A 19,186-nucleotide genomic window follows, 5' to 3' on the forward strand; every position below is an offset into this window, starting at 1 on the left:
TTTCTTCTTTTTTATTTTTTTTCTCATGCTGGGACTACAGCTCAGAGCCCAGGGTTAGGCACAACACTGTGTGGAAGAGGCTTGGCTTGAACTGTGTCAGTTGGTTCAAAGTGACTCGCACTAAATGATAAGACCTTTTTCATCCTTCTATCAGTTTAGAATAGTTTTAGGATTAGGATAGTTATCTAAATAGTGGGTATTAAGTATTGTTTTCTGCATAGTTACTGACCATCCAAATATATGAATATGTATCTACATTTATTTATATGACTAGCTGCCTAACAGTGATGAGCACCCTCACCAACTTCACTATGTTCGAAGTTCAGATAGACTCAGCTTTTTGCAAAAGGCTATCAGCTGTAGCTGACCCCCAGAGAAGGCTTTCTGGTCCAGCAAAACCTGGATCTCAGTTTTCAGCCTTCATCCTAGCTCTGCTGCAGATTAAATTGTTTTCCCATGGTTAAATCCAGCGTATCAGTGAGGGGTCAGATTGGGACAGCTGTTCTGCAGCTGTTGCAGGAGCACGCCATGTGGGCTGCCTTGACATGTGCAGTGTTTGTTTAGCACTGCCAAAACTGATGCCTTAAGCCACCACGGTCATCACGGGCAGATGAACCAGCTGCAGTGGTTCTGGGTACTGTGGATGTGATGGTATATCCAGAAGCAGGAAAGGAATCTGCTTAAGTAACAGAGTAACTGGCATCTCAGTTTTTGCTGGAGCCTGATTATTCTTTGTTGACAGAATAAAATAATGAGTCCAGGTTTTCCTTGATTTTCTATTTTCTTCTTCAACTTCAAATACAAAAGTACGGTTTTGCTTTGTATATAAAGAAGAAAGCCCAGATCAGATGATCATAGACCTGCTGGCCATATAAAAAGCCACCTTGGCCACTTGTCGATAGTCCGTTGCAGTAGCTCTCTTCAATAAACCAGCTTGAACATTGTCATCTGCTGCTGTTGATTTTGTAAGACTTGGTACAGGATTTAATTTCCTTTTTATGGAAAGCGAAAAGTCACGTCAGTTTTTCTTGTGAAAACATGCTTTTGGCTCTGTGATGCCTTACAACTGAAAAATAATGTACAATTTCTAATAAAAGGCATCCAAAATGCTGCTGTCTTATTTCTTGTCCTTATTTTGAGACAGCATTTAGGTCTCAATTTGCATTAGCTCTGCACTTGGATTAATCTAATCGCAGTAACAGCATTAATATATTTCCAGCTCTAGAGGCAATAATGAGGCAGTGTTTATGTAATACATTAGTCTGTTCCTCTTTCAGAAATGAGTGCTTCTTTTTGTTAGTAAAGTTAGGAAGTATTGAGCATAAAAACATCTAAAATAGGCTTTTTAGTATCGCTCTTTTATGAGGATTATTACTCTGGCAGTGCTTCCTGGCGGGCAACACAGACTTGTGCCTAATCCACAGGGTATTTCTTGTTCAAAATATTGCATGAAAGTGAATATGTTTTAAACTCGGGCATGTCTGCATTACATTGGCAAAACAAATCACAGCAGTTACAATCGCAAGGTAGGAGAGGTGCAGCCACAGCACGTCAGGAGAAGCTGCCTCTGTCCTGCTCCAGCCCTCGCCTGCCTGCCAACCCCACCTCAGCTGTACCTCAGCCCATCTTGGAGCTGAGCCTGGCCTTCCTTACTCTTCACTCCAGGGGGGACCTGCCTTACTCAGCCTTAACTCACCATTCCCTGCTCTGTGATAACGCCAGATCTTTTTTCAAGTAACTCAGTAATGCTGACTTTGACTCCATGGCTGTTGATTGGCTGATTAGCAGATATGTATGTTGCAATAAAGCAAGCTTTATGCTTTATTTAGGATTTCATTCCACTCATGGCAAAAGAAATAGGAACCTTTCCCACCCCCGACAATTCACAAAAGATTGCACACAGAGATGCAGAAGACTACAGCCAGTATCCTTAACCAATGCCTTAAATTGTTGAGCTTGTTTTCCCTTAAGCTATGCATCTGGAGTTAGTCCATGCAGTCAAAGACAGAATCTCATGCTTTGGAGTTCACTAGCTTCTGTGTTTTTACCTTAGCAGCTAATTTTCTATGACTTCAAGTTCTTAAAATGAACCCTATATGCCAGACTTGTGTTACAGTGCCTTGACACAATTTTTAATTCTTTTTAAATGCCTGGATGCATTAATGCCTCTTTGTTTCTTTTTATTTTTGTAAACATGAGTGACAATGCATACTTTTTTTTCTATTGCCATATCTTTACAATTGTCTATAATGTTATAAAGACATGAGATCCTTTCTTAATAAAGAAACCATTTTCTAGCACTTTAGTGAAAGCAATTGGACCAGCCTAATAGGCTGCTTTGACATTACACTTCCATTTAAAAATAAATGTGGTCTGTCTCAAGAGTGGTCATGATTTGACAAATTTCATGTCACTTGCATTCATGCACTTAGCAAGTAGTGCAAAATGCTTGTTTATTCTTCTGTCTGTCATACAAACAATACAAACTCTTCAAGGAATAAAAAGCAAAGCTATGAAAACAAATCAAAACATTGTCTTATGAAACAATGGAGTTGTCAGAAAATGACCAAAAAATGGAGGAAATTCAAAGCCAAGACTGATACTCCATCCACCAGTAGGTTGTTCTTTTGTTCTTGTTCATATTGATGGGATTGGAGAATGAGATGTGTTGTCTTGGCTTTAAATTGCCTGCCTGGGTTACTGTCTAAGGATCACAGAAAATCACTATGGAAACCAGAGTTTTCACTGCTATCTAAACAACTTGGATGTGCCAGTCTGGGGCAGTAGGGTGCACTTTACTTACTAGTTTTCCATATGCTTACCTGACATCAGAGTAGTTTTTTTAACTCTTTTCTCAGTCTGTAGTAACCTCCACTCCCTTCTCTCTTAATCTTGACACTTGTGTTCTCCACTAAAATGTTCTTCATGCAAAGCAGGGATAGATCAGTCTGTGCAATGCTGTGCTTTGTTTCATTTTTATCACTCATACCTAGTAAGTGTTTGGGGGGTGGGGGGAGTTACTTTTGTTTTTCTCCTTCTTTCATCCATATTCTTAAATGGAATGAGAACTATTTTTTTCTTCTTTTAATGGCAGTTTTCTTTCTTTTTACTATCATTAACAAATATCAGCTGCTCTTTATTGGAACCGAGTGGGATCTGAGCCTTACCATTTCTCCACAGACAGACAGTAGATGGGCTGGGGGTACGGTTATTTGAACTCCTTGGTAATGCAGACAGCCTCATGGTGTATAAATGTGGAGACAAGAATAACCTCTGTACAAATGAGGGGCTGAAAGTCAGATGACTGTTAAAGTAGCTTTTTTGTTGTTGTTGTTGTTGTTGTTGTTTTAAATTATCTTTTTCCCCTCCAGATAAAAATTTAACCACTACTTATATTGGCTAGAACAAAAAATTAGTTCAATAATTTTCTGTAAAATTCATTACGGGAGGAAAAGTTCAATTAGAAAATATTAGTCACTTTTTTCCCCTTTTTTTTTAAGCTACCTGGTTTTCTTAAGGAAAAAAAATATCTGCTATTCAAATAACACTTTTCCAGTAATGCTTTGTTTGGCTTATAAATTTGTTCCAGTAAAGCCATTTACTGTGTACAGTACGCCTCGAGTCTTCCTCTGAGTCTGTTCTGTTTACTAATATAGCATTTTTATTTTGCTTCTTTGACATGTGCGTTGTTTGAAAAGCAATGCTAATGCAGTTCACAGGGATGTTGAGTTTAACAGTTCCCCGCGTGAGCTGCGTGTACTGATGAGCTGGGTTTATTCTTTATTCCTGCCTTCCTCTCGGGACCCGGGTACTTGTCTAACCCCATAGACTGACAGTGAGCAGACGGATACTGCGGCTGATGGTGAGACCACTGCCACTGAGGTTTGTACAGTCGCCAGCACCCAGCTATGGCAGGGGACAGCGTTTGGCCTCATCTCTTCCCGACCCTGGGGGCTAGACCGCATGTCTGCTACGGCAGCTCAGGGTCCCTCCCTGCGCGCGTGTGCATGTGCGTGCCTGCAAGCGGGAGAGCTTTGCCAGGACAGTTGAGTTTCCGGTGTTCCCTGTGGGCTCCTCTCATTCCTGAGTTTGGTTTGGAAGCTGCCAGGCCTCTGCGTTGTGCGGTTGGTGGGGCAGTGGTGGTGTCACCCGCACCAGTGCTGCCCTCCCAGAGGGTTCTGCTGGCCAGACCGTGCCGTGGGGGTTTTTGTTTGCTTGTTTGCTCTTATACTCTGAAGCCTGAGTGGGCAAGTGGGGAAAAGACAATAAAAAGCTGTTTTCAAATTTACTGAATATTCTCACATTTTAAATATCTAAGTCTTTTCTTTAATGTAATTTCACATATGGCCTTTATATGTAATCTTCACATATGGCCACTACTAGTCCAGGTATTCTTTTCAGAGGAGAAATGTAAAATGTTTATATTTTCCTTACACTAAAAAGCCTCATATCCACAACATGGTACATAGACTGTGCAGGCAAATTCAACCTTATGTGACTTCACTGAAGTGCATATAATGCTTTCATAATTAATATGATTGCAGCTGCAAACATGAGCTGAATTTCATCTGACATCTGCTAGAAGACAGAGTCTTACCACAAACACTGCTCTAGGTTTTCAGGGGGATCTCATTAATATTTGAGACTGTTAAAATTATCTTCAAGGAAAAATTTTCTGTATTACACGTCAGGACGATTCAGCCTTGGCTGTAAATAGAATAAATTTGAACGGAGTTGTAAAGTAATCAACAGATTTTCCCATGAGTCATTTGTCTAATTAGGACTATATGAAAAATTAACAATAAAATAGCAGCATGGGCATTAAAAGAATTCAAACAGTGCAACAACATAAAGTCTGTTGAGATGAGTCAGAAGTAAAAAGTGCTTTGAAGTGCTTCTTCCACTCATAGGCCTTGAGCACTGCAGAAAGTAAAACATAATCATAAAATTGTGACATTTAAAATGTTCAGTTTATTACTCAAAATGCGTGTTAATATTCCTAGTTGCCATCTGTATTTAGAGGAGAAGATATAGTGCATATCAGTTGGATATGGATACCCGATTTTCAAAATGTGTGGTATATCTGCCACCTGAAAATTGCACCCTTGGAAACAGGGCTACTGGGACAGTCCTTATGGTGTTGCTTTTGAAAATGTGCACTGAAGTGGATGGGATGTGTGTGCCATTCCAGATGATAGGGCCTGAAAGAATATATACAGGCTAAATAGGAAGTAAAATTACAGAAATACAGAAAGGAACTATGGTTAGGGAAATTGCATTTTAAGCAGATAAAATGTGCTTCTTTCTGGAGAAAGTGTTGCAAGTTGTTTGCCCACAGTGAGTTTATGCAAAGCTTTGCTTGTGGCCCAGATTATGTCCTATGTGTAAAATTCTGGGATTACAAAATTCCAAAGCATTTGCTGTTGCTGTTCCGTCCTAGACTAGCTGCGACCTTGGTGAGAAGGTGCAACTGCTGCTCCATAAATAGAGATTCATGAATGTGGAGTGTAGCAATATTTATAAAAGGAAGATGTTTACCACTCCTTTGATAACAAAACACAAAATTTGAGAAGTGGATGTTTGCTCTGAGTTAGGAAAACCGTGCAAAGCCAGTGTGTCTATTCCTTCTCCTTAAACCCTTAATGAGGAGAAAATGGGATTTTAACCTAGTGTGTACCTCTCACCAATGTTCATAAAGCCTTCATTCATATAAGTGGGTAAGGTGTTGTTTTCCAATCTTTCTCATGCTGGCAGTCGGATCAAGAGGAGGACGGAGATCTAAAGGCACAGGTACAGAAACAAAAGGTCTAGATGTTGCTCAGGTATCAACATTGGAGGTGTTCGCCTCTTTCAGCATGTTACTGTCAGTTCTCTGTGAAGAAATGTGTAGAAACAGCATTTTGTATCCTTTCAATAATGTGTCCCTTACTTTTCCCTTTCTTTTTCACTTCTTTCAGAATAGTCTGATTAAGCGAATACAGGGTGAAAATGTGTATGTCAAACATAGTAATCTTATGTTAGAGGTTGGTATTGGTATATACCAGTGCATGTACGTACATGTGTGTTAGTTTTAGTGGTAAACTGTGGATCTGCACTATGATGCATGAACTGTGTACTCCCACCTGCTAATAGATTATTTTTTCTCTCAGATGATTATGATGACTCCTCTAACTTGTACTATCAATATCGATATATGCGTGTGCCTCTATGTGTGTGCCTCCACGCGCATATGTATGTTTGTTTGGAGCCTCTTTATCAGGTGCAAATTATAGTGATATGGATAGGCTCTTTAAGAGTGTATTTAGACTCACTTGTATGAGATATGCTATGCTGTTCTCTTTCAAAATGCCACATTTTCACAGAGTGTTGTGTTGGTGCTGTGCTCCCCGACTCCCTGAGCTGTTACTTCCCTCTATACTAACCGAGTTGTGTGTTTTGGCTCTTAAGTGTGGTTGGCTTAGGATGTATCACAAACTGCTCTATTCTTTTAAAACTGTCTAGGATCTAGATAAAACCCAGGAAGATCTGATGAAACATCAGACCAATATAAGCGAGTTGAAACGCAGCTTCTTGGAAACCTCCACAGAAACGACTGTGTCTAATGAGTGGGAGAAGAGGCTTTCCACATCTCCCGTTCGGCTTGCAGCAAGGCAGGAGGATGCTCCTATGATTGAACCACTAGTGCCTGAAGAGGTCAGCGTGAGCTGAAAGGCTTCATTATGTATTTGTCTATGCATTTTTACTTATAGCAGCTCTTACTAGATTAGAGGCCGTACTTAGAGGCCAGTCCCTGCTTGCAGGCACTCCCTTTTCTCAGGACACAGGCAGCAAAGATGGAAGGAAGAGTAGATACCATAAAATATACATATATAAGTATATGTGTATGTAGAGAATTAAATTCCCTAGAAGCCGTGTGGCAGAACTGGGTCTGTCTGAGGGTGCAAAATACAGGCATTGTTACAGGTTCAGTGAGCTTGAGGAAGTCCAGCCATGCGTAAAGAAACCATGAAAGTGATGGAGAGGAAATTTAAACAATGGTGACTGGTTGGGAGAAGTGGTGTAGTGAGACAGGTGGGGGCTATGGTGCCAAGCTTGAAAAGAAAATACAGAGCAAAGGGCAGAACTCTCAGTCTCTGAAAACAGGGAAGTAATAATGATGATAATTAGGCCTTGGCTGGTTCCATAAAGAACCTGGTGGTTGTTGCAGTCTGCTGGATATTGTCATTGAAGACCCAATGCAGATTGCTAAGGATCTGCATTTTCCTGCAGTAGGCGTGTGTGAAAAAAAAACTTGCTTACTGTGCAGTCTTGAAGTGCTTGTGAGAAACTTGCCAGTTTAAAAGCTGGTGTTTACTTGATCTGTAGGTACATAGGAACATGTAGGGGTAGCAAGGCAACTTTTGTGTTGCAATAGAATACGAAGTGCAGTGTCTTGGCTTAAGTCCAGTGGAGCAGAAAGAAATAAGCTTGTGTGGTCTGCCTGAAAGTTGTTTTTTTTTTATTCTATTATTAATGGATATCTGGTTTCTGTCTCACAGGAATTATCTTTATGGGTTCCTCTCAGTTTTAGCATTAGAAACCAATAAAAGGTCATGAGATTTTCTTCCTGTGCCCACAGTACTGATGTAATGTTGTAGGGAACTCAGTAAAAATTGTCTGGAAAGAGTAAATTGAAAGAGTATTCTGCTTTCTCACCTCAGAGGTTGGTGTTGCAGCCCCATAACTCTGGGGAAGGGCATCCTTGGAGGCATGCAGGTAGCAAGTGTCAGCTTCTCCTCACAGAGAAAGGAATATTGCCAAGGAAAGGAGTCTCACCTCCTCCTCTCCCACATTATGGCCAGTGGCTAATGCTGGCACCAGATGTGCATTACTGTGGCATTCAGGTTGGATGCCACAATACATAAAAAAGTAGGCAGTGTGCTCAAAGCTTCACATTTGAGGGGAGCACAGAGGAGTTTTAGCGTTGCTCCTACTGCCATGTTCAGGACTAACGGGTTGCTTTGATTTTAGTTAAAAATAAAGTTTTATCCTTCTAAGAATTAAAATTGTAAGTACAATGAACAGGATGCATTTATCATAATAAAGATGTAAGGAACTGTTGGAAGGGGTGGCTAGCTGAACCTGAATCAGAGGATTGCAGGGGAAGCAAACTTAGCACCACCCTGTTTTTTTAATATCTTTATTACTTTAGGAATGTAATAAACAGTTTTAATAAAGCACACAAGCAGTATCAAAGTATTACACAGCTATGTGGGCTTTACCCTGAGGAAACACATCTGAATTTAACCATTCATTTGGAAAGGAAAAGGGCAAGAATTATACATGCATCTAAGTAATGCATCTATTTCACAGAACCTCATCCAAATTAAGGTATTTCTGTGTAAAATTAAGACCAGACTTGAGCTATCAGAGCATAACTCTGAGGTGACTTCTGCTTTAGATGGCACCTGGCCATTCCTTTGGTCCCAGTAAGTGAGATGGTTTCAGTTCACATGTCCTGATGAGAAGGGATTTTTTTCAGGAAAAAGCTGAAGCCATCCATAGGTCAAAATCAGCATCTTGATGGCTACTAAGAAGTGCAGAGGCAAGATGGTGTAGTGCCTTCTGCTAGTCAAAGAAGTTACACATTATCCACTTTACAAATATGTTCAGTACTGTTACCTGTAGCTCCTTATAATAAAACAAGCACAGAAGAGAAAAGATGTCTTTTCAAAATATGATCTTCAAGCACATGGCACCTGAGTGTTTGGTCAGTGTGACTTCAAGCCACTGGTCTCCGCTTGGTTTCTTAGAACAGATGGGGAAATAATTTGGTTTTCCTTAGTAATGAAAAATATAGTTTTAATGAAAAATATAGTTTTAAGTATCTTCCATGATACATCTACAGCCAGATAGCTGTAGAACATGAAAGCCATCATATTGACAAAGTCCTTGACAATGTTTAATCTGACCTGAATTGGATGAAACCAAAAATTTAGGAATAAAGGAGTTGTGCATCTGCTCGCAGTCAGGAAGTTGAACCATTTATCCCTTTCTAGTTTTGTATTTCTCTTTAAATTTCTATCTTTCCTCTTGAGTATATGTACCCTTTTATCCTGCCAGTCATAGGGCTTCCATTGGCATATCTATTGAGTATAATAGTTACTGAAGTCACTAGAAAGGGTTTGGCAAGAAACTCATTTTGCTCTGCAGGGGCTTATGGCCAAATGACAACAGTGGCCAGCTGAGAATGTGGGCTCAAAAGCCTTGGGAAATTGAGTCTTGCCTACATTTAACATTTTCCCAGTTGTCCAAGATAGAGAGATACTCTTACTATTCTCATAGCCCTGGGAAAGCTCTCATGGGATGAGTGAGGAGATTTTGGTGTCACACTACAGGATAATAGAAGAGCAGTTAGCTCCCTCTGTAGGAAAAGTGCTCCTAAAACTTCTAATACCAGCAGGGAGAAAGGGAGAGCTGAAATCACGGCTGGGCACACCTTCTGCCTGCTTCAGCAGAGAGGGCTGCAAACTCAGGGGAGAGCCTTGCCCAGAGTGAAGGTGCAGGGGCCTGTTCTGGGCTATTGGTGGAAGCTGTGTGAGCTGGCATCAGCCCCAGTTAAATGAATCACATAAAATGAAACAAACACACTGCATCCACACCTGGGTCTTACTCAGTTTAGCAGGTTTTGTGCTACACTTTTGCATACCATTTGTGTACTCATGTCTCCTCTTCATAGAGAGACACTGATTTCACTTCTCATTGGAAACCCTGTGCTGCAAAATTATTCTCTTTAGTTCTGTTTCCTAATTTTCCATGAGATTAATAATTTGTAGAGAAATATGAGCTACTGTGAAGTATAGTATATATACCCTCCATTTACTAAAATCATTTATTCCCCTGACATTAGACCAAAGAAGAAACAGAGAAATCAGAAAAACTCATAATTTTGCAGAAGGGAGGTACTACATTCCTTGAAATGCAGGTAAAAACAAACAATACTTCATTGAAATGCAGTCAGAAAGGATGGCAATGATTTATTATTTTATTATCTTTTTTTCCTTTCCAAGCCCTCCCTTTTCATATTTTTTTATTGTTATTATTTAATAAGTTCCAGGCAGAGATATAATCTGGAGACCAAATTCTGAGGAATGGGTCCTCTCCAGAGCTTATGGCTTCCTAATGGAGACTAATTTCTCTGCCAGTTAGAAATCTACTTGCACGGTGCAGTTTGGATGTTGTTTGCAGTTTGCATGCATTTCCAGCATAAACCTCACTGAGAACGTTACGGGGAATGAGGCACTTCTGTCACGAGAATGCGTTTCCTTTATATTGTCAGCTGAATTTAGATTATGCTGAGTGATGGTGAACTTTATATTTTTATTGGTTTTTCTATTAGCCAAGTGTGATAGAGAAGAAGCTGCAGGAAGGAGAATCTGCTGGCACTTTGGTTACTTCTCATCAAATCATTATCCAGAAAAGTATTCCATCATCCCTAGAGGTTATTTTTAACTCATTTGATTTTAAACTACATCATTTGCTTAGTTAAATACAGAAGTTACAGTCTTAAAGTCAAATAACTTGATGCTGATTGCATAGTCAAAGCAAATCACATAGCACATTTGCATCAGGAGGAAAAAAGATGCTGCAATTAAGTTTCATTCAGAATTTTTAGTAGTATGCTTAGTTTATACAGTTTGCTGTGTTGTGCTTCTCCATTTAAACAATCCTGAAGGGTGTTGATGTTCTAATGAAAACAAGGAAATTCAGTGCAGGCTACATACGGAAGAGTACTATTCTAAAACATCATTAACAGTGTGTTTGTAACAACTAGGGTACAGTTGAATGGGCTTATTTGCCCTGTTTTTGTAATTTGGTTTTGACTGTAGCTTTGTTAACCACTGCAATACGTGATTTTTAACCCTAAGTTGATTCCAATCACCACTATAATTATGTTCTGACATGCTATTTTGCTTCAAGCAAATACAGAAATAGTGTGGCAAAAGTAATATTTTTGGGTCCGTGTTATATGGACCTCTGAAGATAGAGAATATGCAAAGACATCATATTTTGCCTAAGGTGATTCTGTTTATTTGCTTGATAACTGCTCTAAGAGGTACAATGCTAGAAGTTACTATATGCTTTGAGAAGAAGCAACGTGATTTCTTAAAAGTCTTCATAATTTAGTTCTCGTGAAGTACAGATAAACCTGCAGATATTCTAATTTAGCTTTTATATCTCAAATATAGGGCACTGAGGATTGGGTTATTATAGACAAAATACCCTCTGAGGTAGTTGATGGTGAATCGGAAAAAAATCTGGCATACAAAGTAGTGACTGTGAGCAGTAAAACTGCCTTTCCACCTGAGATATTAAAATCCAGTACCATTCTAATGCAGAGCTTTGAGGACTTGGAAAGTGAAATACAATCCAATGAGGAGAATAAGCAGAAAATGTTCACCCTAGGAAAGTCCTATGATACCGTATCTGGGAAAATTGTAACCATGACAAGTAAAGCTAAAGAGGGCGAGAAAGCGGTACAGCCTTCAGGAGAAACTTTGCAAAAACTGGAAAGGGAAGTTCAAGAATCTGTGAAAATCGTTCCAATAGTGGCCAAGTATGAAGTCCTCAAGCCTGTCACTGATGAGAAAGCCAGGCGGGGATCTGATGTGCAGAGCACAAGAAGAAAGCTGTCTGACTCTCTGACACCTATAAAGGAAGCAGAATCTCAGTTGCAAAGTCCTGAAGAGGAGAATTTGAAAAAGACACTAAGGATGGACCAGGATTTGCAGTTACTTGGTACACTGGAAAGCGTACAGCTTGGCAAAGCAGAAAAGCATCCTGGCGGAGAAGCTGTAAAAGCAGGGGCATTTGCCCGGACAGATAAGAGCCTGTCTGAGTGGAGATATTCCAGAGAACAGCCATTTACCATTGCTACTGCTCACTATGTTACTGAGTCGTCTGCATCAAGAGTAGTGGTAACAAGTGGCTTTGACTTCACGCCACGATTTAAAGATAAAAGCATGACTTCTTTTAGGCAATCCCTTCACACCACCCTAGCTTTTGGTTCTCTTGCTGCCTGGCTTTATGTTGACAGCAGCCAACCTGGCTTATTTTTTTTCTCTCATACTTTGAATCCGTCTCACAGTCTGAAGCAGACATTATATAAGGCTTTCAACCTTTCTGGTTTATGTACTGAAATTCAGTATTGCTGCTGTGGCTTGTTAATAAAAGGAAAAAAAAAAGGTTTGCTTGAACCAGCAAAACGCCAATGCTAACAACTATGCTTTGTAACTATTGCTTACTACAGCCATTATGAATTCGCTCTGATTTATTTTCCCATTCTTTTCCTGTTTCCAACCTCTCCGTGCCCCTGCAACCTTCTCTCCTTTTCCTTCTTCTCTGCCTCTGGTTTTGGCAATTAATATGAATGTGCATATGAGTCTCTCTTTTATCTGTGTATGACTCTACATTTCTTTGTCTATTTAGACTAAACAGTCCACCAGTGAAAAAACCTTGGATGGTTCAGATATCTTCACTTTAATAGAGTCTGCCAGAAAACCAACTGAGTTCATAGGAGGGGTTACTTCTACTTCCCATACCTGGGCTCAGGTGGCTGCTTGATTCCCTCCATCGATGTCATAACCATGCACCAATTACTTTTGCTTTTCTCTTATTTTGTGTTTTTTTGCACAATACGGAACTGTACAACTAATGCATGTATTCATGTGTGTTTTCTTTTCATTCAATGGACCACAACAGAAGCTTCAACAAAAAGGAGAAAAAAAAAAAAGGCTACAACCAACTTTTCTTTTATTTCATTTTATTTTGGTCATTTTGTGGGGTGCTGTATTTTGCCTTTGTAAAACTCACACAATACCAATGAGAACACCGAGATCAAAATTTCTCTTCACTTTTAAAAATGTTGCTTCTTGCTTTGTTTTCCATTTCCACTATACTGATAACATCCTGACAAAAATCCATGCAGTGTGGGAGAAATAACTTGGCAAAATATAATGCCCATTTTTTTTAAATTTATGTTCACAGTACATTAAGCTTGGGTGCTACTGCAAAAAAGTGTTGTCTGCTTCTGATGCTGAGGGTTTTTTTCCTCCTTTCCTGCAGAGAATAGACACGACGACGTCTCAGGAGATAACTTCCAGTGACATGAAGCAAGCAGTTCAGCCGGATCAGGATACAGTGCAGAAGGTTGTACAGGAGACTGTAGTTGTCAAGGAGAGACATGGGATGGAGGTGCATGCAGGCGGGGATCCTGCTAAAGTGGCCGGACTTACGCTGGATGCCCAGGCTGAGGCAATGTCGGCGGCGGCTGCCGGCGTGAAAGGGAAGGAGGGCTCTGCTGGGACTGAGGGGGCCAAGGAGGAAAAAAGGGAGGAGGCTGGGAAAGCCCTAACCAAACAGGAAGGAGTCGCTGCCGCTGCTTCGTGTGAGCAGGCGGAGGAGCACAGAACAACAGTCCAACTTTCAGAGTCTTTGGAAAGAAAACCTCATTTTGAGGTAACTTGTTGTTAAATTGGTCATGTCTGTGCTGAATTGTGAATGTAGGCAATAGTAGGCTAAGTTAATTCCTGTCATTGAAAGTAAAGTGTGCCCAGCTTGTATGATTGTACTTTTACAGAGAGCAGGTTTTTTCTCCTCTTATTTCCTCCTTGCATGTCACCTGCAAGGCTTGCTGCTCGTTTCCATCATTAGCAAAATGCCATGCATGTTTTACTTGTAACTGCTTTTCATGCTACAGAAAAATACCAAATTTCATGGCATTTTATTCAACAGATAACAAGATCAGCTGGCATTCTGTTTGGGAAAGTCCATCGAGGTTGGCAAAGTTCACGTGTCCCCAAAGACAGGAAACAGATTGTTTTTTCCATGCTTGATGCAATTATAAATGAGTGTACTGTGTCTTAAACAGACCAGGTTCCTTATTTTAGCCCCGTTAGTAGAATTTCAAGAGCTGTTTTGTGCAGGGTTTCTCCCCAGAGATAAAAAGACTAAGCCTGGACAGAATTCATTCTCTTGTCATTCTAAGAAAATGCAGAATCACAGATTCTCAGAACAGTTCAGGCTGCAAGGACCCTCTGGAGGTCATCTACTCCAGTCCTCTGATCAGACAGGAACATCCAGAGTGAGTTGCTGCTCAAGAACATGTCCAGAGAGCTTCTTCTGAGTATCTTCAAGGAAGAACATTCCACAGTGTTGGGAATGAACACTTGGGCAACCTGTGACAGTGTTCAGTCACTCTTACAGTGAAAAAGTGTTCCCTGATGTTCTCAGGGAACCTCCTGTTTTTCAAGTTGTGACCATTGCCTCTAGTAGCATTTAGAGAATTTTGGACTTTGTTTTCGTAAAATCCAGGGAAGTGCTAAATATTGCCAGCATTATATACGTGACTGTACCACAGTAATTAAGAGAATTTTATCTTTTTTTTTTTATGCAGATCATTTTTTAGCTCTTCTTTCTTTGCCCCAAACAAAAAAAAAATTGTTCTGAGAAATCCATAACCTCTGCTAAATGTTCCAATTCCTTCTTTTTTTGTTCATGCAGTCACCAGTTGTGAAGACTGAGACTATAAGTTTCAGCAGTGTTCCCGCTGGTGGGGAAACCCTTGAAATTTCAACAAAGGAAGTGCCAGTAGTCCATACAGAAACAAAAACCATTACATATGAGTCTTCTCAGGTAAGACATTCTGCAAAAGGTCTAATTTAATGTGCCTTTGAGAAACCCATTTCTTTACCCATCTTTAAGTGTATGTTTTAGTGTAAACTTTTCTAAGTTGTTCAAGTATTAAATATTAGTATGAGGAGGATGTACATGAGAATAACTTACCTGAGGGTCACTCTCTCATCCTGGTGTAGGGCCTTTCCAGAACATTGATGAAACTGCAGATTTAAAAGTGTCATCTTCTTATCTGTGCTTCCAGAGGGGAAGGACAGCCTTCAGATACACAGAGAAATACTCACACATGGTTGCCCTAATAGCAGTTTTTCTATACCATAAGATACTCACTTTATGAAGAATGGTAGAAATAGGGAAGTTTAACAGTCCAGTTCTTGATTTCCTGTGCTCAGGATCATTTCTTTGGTAACTGCTTTTCTCTTCTGGTTTCTAGGTGGATTGTGGTGCTGACTCTGAACCAGGTGTATTGATGAGTGCACAAACGATCACATCTGAAACCACCAGCACTACAACTACTACACATATCACCAAAGTGAGTCCTCAGAAAACAGGGAGCTCCTTTTTCACCAGGGTGTATGCTATCTTAGCTTTGGCTCTATGATTTATTTCAGAAAGGGAACACGTTCTGTTATTCTCTTGACAAAATGACTTGACATGAATCCTAAACCCTTAAGGTATGTCTATGCAAACACAAAACCTTGTTGTACAGAAACATTGTATTTAGCTGCAAATGCAACCTGGAACTGGAAAGAGTATAACCACATTGGCATCATATGATAGCCTGGAAGGAATAACTTGTCTGAACATGAGGCTCCATTGACATGACTATGCCTTTCAGCCCTGAGATTAGCACTGCACAGTGTTGAAAGCACATAGTGAATCCATATCCTGTAGCCATAACAGGACATTCAGTCAGCTCCAACACCTTGTCTGTGTTTCTGGGTGGTACCCTGAGGAACTTGCCCACAGCCAGACCAAAAGCTCATCTGCACAGACAAACCATGCTGTGTCTTCCAGATTCTAAGGTAGCATTTAAATAACAGTTCCTCCCTAAATAGGAACTCTCTAAGTGCTGTGACAGCTCTCCTACCAGTATTCACTGAGAACAGGATTTCATCTTTCTGCAGTGAAGTTCCCCCATTAGGAGATGAACCATACAAAGGCCATTCCACCCCATAAGCCATTCTGAAGCAAGCAGTTGGACTTATATAGGTCTGAATATGGGGCTGTCTCTATTCCCATTCTGTTTTTCATGGGAAAAGTTTGCCGTTTTTAACATACAAGCATCTCTCTTGATGCATGTGCACATTAACTCAAATTATAAAATTACCTTTGTTGGAAGGACATCTGGAGGTCATTAGTCCATTCAGAGCATTCAAGCTTGCAGTCCAGGTTGTCCCCTCTTTGAGCTGTTTTGGTCCATCATGAGAGGGTTCCTGCACTGATCATTCTGGGGATGAGTGGCAGCACTCTAAAGTGAGTTACTGACATGCATTTTTGTCCCTCCCATCTAGACTGTGAAAGGAGGCATCTCAGAGACGAGAATTGAAAAACGGATAGTCATCACAGGAGATGCAGATATCGATCATGATCAGGTAAAATCTACAAACTGCTAAAAAGGCTACCCTGAAGACTGAAAAAGAGAACATTTCTAAACATTGCTTTGAGAGATATCCATACTGGCATGCCTTATATTAAACTGGAATAGTAGTTAAATCAGTGATGGTATATTTCATACTTTAATCATTTTCCTCATTTGTAAATTGTGTAATATGTCATGAATCTCTCCACCTTGCTATTGATCATGCATGTTCCACCTCCTTTTTGTTTTTGCCCTTCTGTGGTTTCCTTGGGATAGGCGCTGGCTCAGGCAATTAAAGAAGCCAAAGAGCAGCACCCTGACATGTCAGTGACCAAAGTAGTGGTACATAAAGAGACAGAAATCACACCAGAAGATGGGGAGGATTGACCACAGGTAAGAGGACCAGATGATTTTCCTAGGCATTTACTGGGCTGGCATGTTGCAGATGTTGTTTTCCTACCATATTTCACCTTTAACTCTTCACTTTCTCTCACTGGCATTTTCAAGTTGCTGGTTATCAGTTCTGATATTTGAAAGTAAACCATTTAGCTCTAGACATCTGCCTTCATTAAACAGTGCCAGCTGGAGAAAGAGAAACTACTCATTTGCTTTCGTTGGCTCTCTGAAAAGTCTTCATTGTCCATGCTTTGTTTATAGTCTAATTTTCTACTTCTGAAGTCATAAAAAATCTGTTGTCCGCTTTTGTGTCATTTAAGAACAAAAACAATTTGTTCTTAAAGGTGTGCATTTTTGTTTAAAAATGCCAAGGGAAAAAACCTACAGCTGCTTTTTAAATGTCTTGTGCAGATATGTTGAAAGTTATGCTTCAATTCCCAACTTGCAAAGATGTGGTCCAACTTGCTTTTAAACGCAGTGAATTAGTTTGTCAGTATTTGGGTGTCTTGGCTTTCCTGTACTTGAAAGAACATTTAATGTTTTAAAGCAGCATTGTTTATCAGGATGAGATGATAATGCAGCTTTCCTTGCGTCTAGCTTTTCCTCAGCAAAGGCATGCTCTCCAATAGTGGCTGGCTAAACAGACGTCTCAATATTCCTATATTTATTCTGTGTGCAGAAACATGTCATGCATACTAACCTGCTATGCCAAAGCTCTTAATGCCGGCACCATTGCACAAATTGCTTTGAATGCTGTATGCAGAAGGGGAAGAAAAAGCTGCTTGTCAGATTTGTTGAATCGATAGCAGCATTTTATTCTTAAAACAATATGTATTCCCTAGCACTTGGTGTAAGTAACAGAGTATAATGCACAGCACCTTTTGAAGCTCTTTGGCTCTCTTGCTTTTGGATATACAGATCCTAAAGAAAACTGAATTTCAGTGTCAGTTATTTATTTGGAAGATGGAACCAGTCACTAAGGAGTGAGTAGCTGTGATTCTTGTGGTATTCTGCTAATTGTTTCAGAGACAGCTCAATGTGGCTTGCTTAAAAGTCTATTGATGTCACTAATTCTTTCTATTGGCGTCAGTGGACTTTGGATTTGGTCCAAGTTGCTTATAGTGGGATATGCCATTTTCAAACAGCTTTTCTTGTATGAACAAATTGACAAAATCTCTTTTGCAAGAGAGTAGTTGCTTTGAATAATTAACTCAGTTCTCTTTTCTGCAGGAATAACCTAGAATGCATATGAATCCAGACATACATACCAGTAGGAATACGAGAACCTATACGGAGTCTCAGTTCCAACCTGACTGACTTGTATCTGTCTATGGAAAATTTCAGTACAGAAGAATTGATCTTGACCGTTAATAAAGAAACTGGCAGAGATACCTTCCCATAGAAAGCAATCTGAATCAGCAGCAGTTAAACAATATTGCATGAAGCAACAATAAAATTACAGAAAAGCAGCATTTTTAATTTTCTTAAAATGTCTAAGTTTTCAGCTTTACCTGCACGTTCATAAATAATATAAACAGTGATCTCATGTAACACATAAACAGTTCATGCCTTTCACAGTTTCTGAAAGTCTAAACAAATTAAAATTTGTTAGGTGGCAAGCCTTTTGTTTACGGATATTGTAAATGAAGATTACCCCGAAAATGCTAGAAGCTGTATAGGTACTGTGTATAATGTTTTACCACACATTAGATGTGCCAATAACACAGTTTATTCAGTAAACAACTTGAATCTTATATTTGTTTCATCTGGTTTTATTATTGCCCGATAAACGATGATGAATCTTTACTCTTATCAAAACATATAAATGCTTACAAAGTGTGCTTTGTATACCTGACTGAATACCTTATGAGGTAGTAATGATTTTAGTATATTAACTTTAATGATTTTTGTCAGCATTGTTCAGAGTCAGCTTCCAGTCACCCTTCACAGATCCTAACCTTGTAAATTATATGTAGTTATTTTGGAGGAAAAAACAATCTGTATTTTACTTAGTTTGCAGCTTTAGAAAATTATTAATCTGAAATAACTGTGATGGTTTTCTATTGATTTCCCTTTTGTTCTCAGAGGAAAAAAAAATCTGTTTGAGAATCTGGTCAGCATTTACTATCTAGTTCTGAGTCAAGCCTTAACCTGTACAGAACGTCCACTGAAAACTCGCTAGTGTCCAGCTCTAATACCCACGGAAGGGATAGCATCCATTACACTGTCAGCTGCATCACAACACATGGTGAATGTATGTTTCTGCATAGTGAAATAAAAGTGGTAAATGCATCTGAAATTGTATTGTTCTGTGTCTAAAAGCACCTAGTGGTCTTTAGTATTCAAAACATCAAAATGTTATGTTTGTAAGACACCACAGGTTTCACTCATGTGCACAGTAGATGTGTTTTGTCTTCAGTGGCTGACACTGCACTGTGCAGGCAGTGGGAGTTAGTGGAGAATCCAAAGGGATGACAGTGTTCACCTTTGGGCATATGATGTTTGCAAAGGAAAAGGACTGTTTGGTTCCTTCTG

General features: G+C 39.7%; 2 protein-coding genes across 19 annotated transcripts in view; both read left to right on the forward strand.

Annotated features, from left to right (window-relative positions):
• EPB41L3 (erythrocyte membrane protein band 4.1 like 3) overlaps nt 1-18,748 on the forward strand; it is a 95,522-nt gene extending 76,774 nt beyond the window's left edge. For 5 of the 18 annotated variants that reach the window (XM_030943811.1, XM_030943810.1, XM_030943812.1 and 2 more), the window contains exons 13-24: nt 3,829-3,882; nt 5,755-5,790; nt 5,958-6,023; nt 6,502-6,693; nt 9,890-9,964; nt 12,469-12,591; nt 13,105-13,497; nt 14,542-14,673; nt 15,107-15,205; nt 16,188-16,268; nt 16,532-16,648; nt 17,882-18,748. In XM_030943811.1, the coding sequence (XP_030799671.1) occupies nt 3,829-3,882; nt 5,755-5,790; nt 5,958-6,023; nt 6,502-6,693; nt 9,890-9,964; nt 12,469-12,591; nt 13,105-13,497; nt 14,542-14,673; nt 15,107-15,205; nt 16,188-16,268; nt 16,532-16,642 (1,362 nt within the window). In that variant the 3' untranslated portion in view covers nt 16,643-16,648; nt 17,882-18,748. The remainder of the gene's footprint in view (nt 1-3,828; nt 3,883-5,754; nt 5,791-5,957; nt 6,024-6,501; nt 6,694-9,889; nt 9,965-12,468; nt 12,592-13,104; nt 13,498-14,541; nt 14,674-15,106; nt 15,206-16,187; nt 16,269-16,531; nt 16,649-17,881) is intronic. The other 13 variants (XM_030943816.1, XM_030943813.1, XM_030943819.1 and 10 more) reach the window with 11 other exon arrangements.
• On the forward strand, nt 9,975-12,432 carry LOC115901291. Its single transcript, XM_030943828.1, has one exon. The coding sequence runs from the start codon at nt 11,373-11,375 to the stop codon at nt 12,255-12,257; it is 885 nt and encodes a 294-aa protein (XP_030799688.1). The 5' UTR covers nt 9,975-11,372; the 3' UTR covers nt 12,258-12,432.
• Nucleotides 18,749-19,186: the final 438 nt, after the last annotated feature.

This window comes from Camarhynchus parvulus, chromosome 2, assembly GCF_901933205.1.
Source record: "Camarhynchus parvulus chromosome 2, STF_HiC, whole genome shotgun sequence".
Classification (NCBI taxonomy): Eukaryota; Metazoa; Chordata; class Aves; order Passeriformes; family Thraupidae; genus Camarhynchus; species Camarhynchus parvulus.

Bases quoted from the DNA above. Each gene is read 5' to 3' on its own strand.
- LOC115901291 (XM_030943828.1), top strand. From the start codon at position 11,373: ATGCAGAGCTTTGAGGACTTGGAAAGTGAAATACAATCCAATGAGGAG.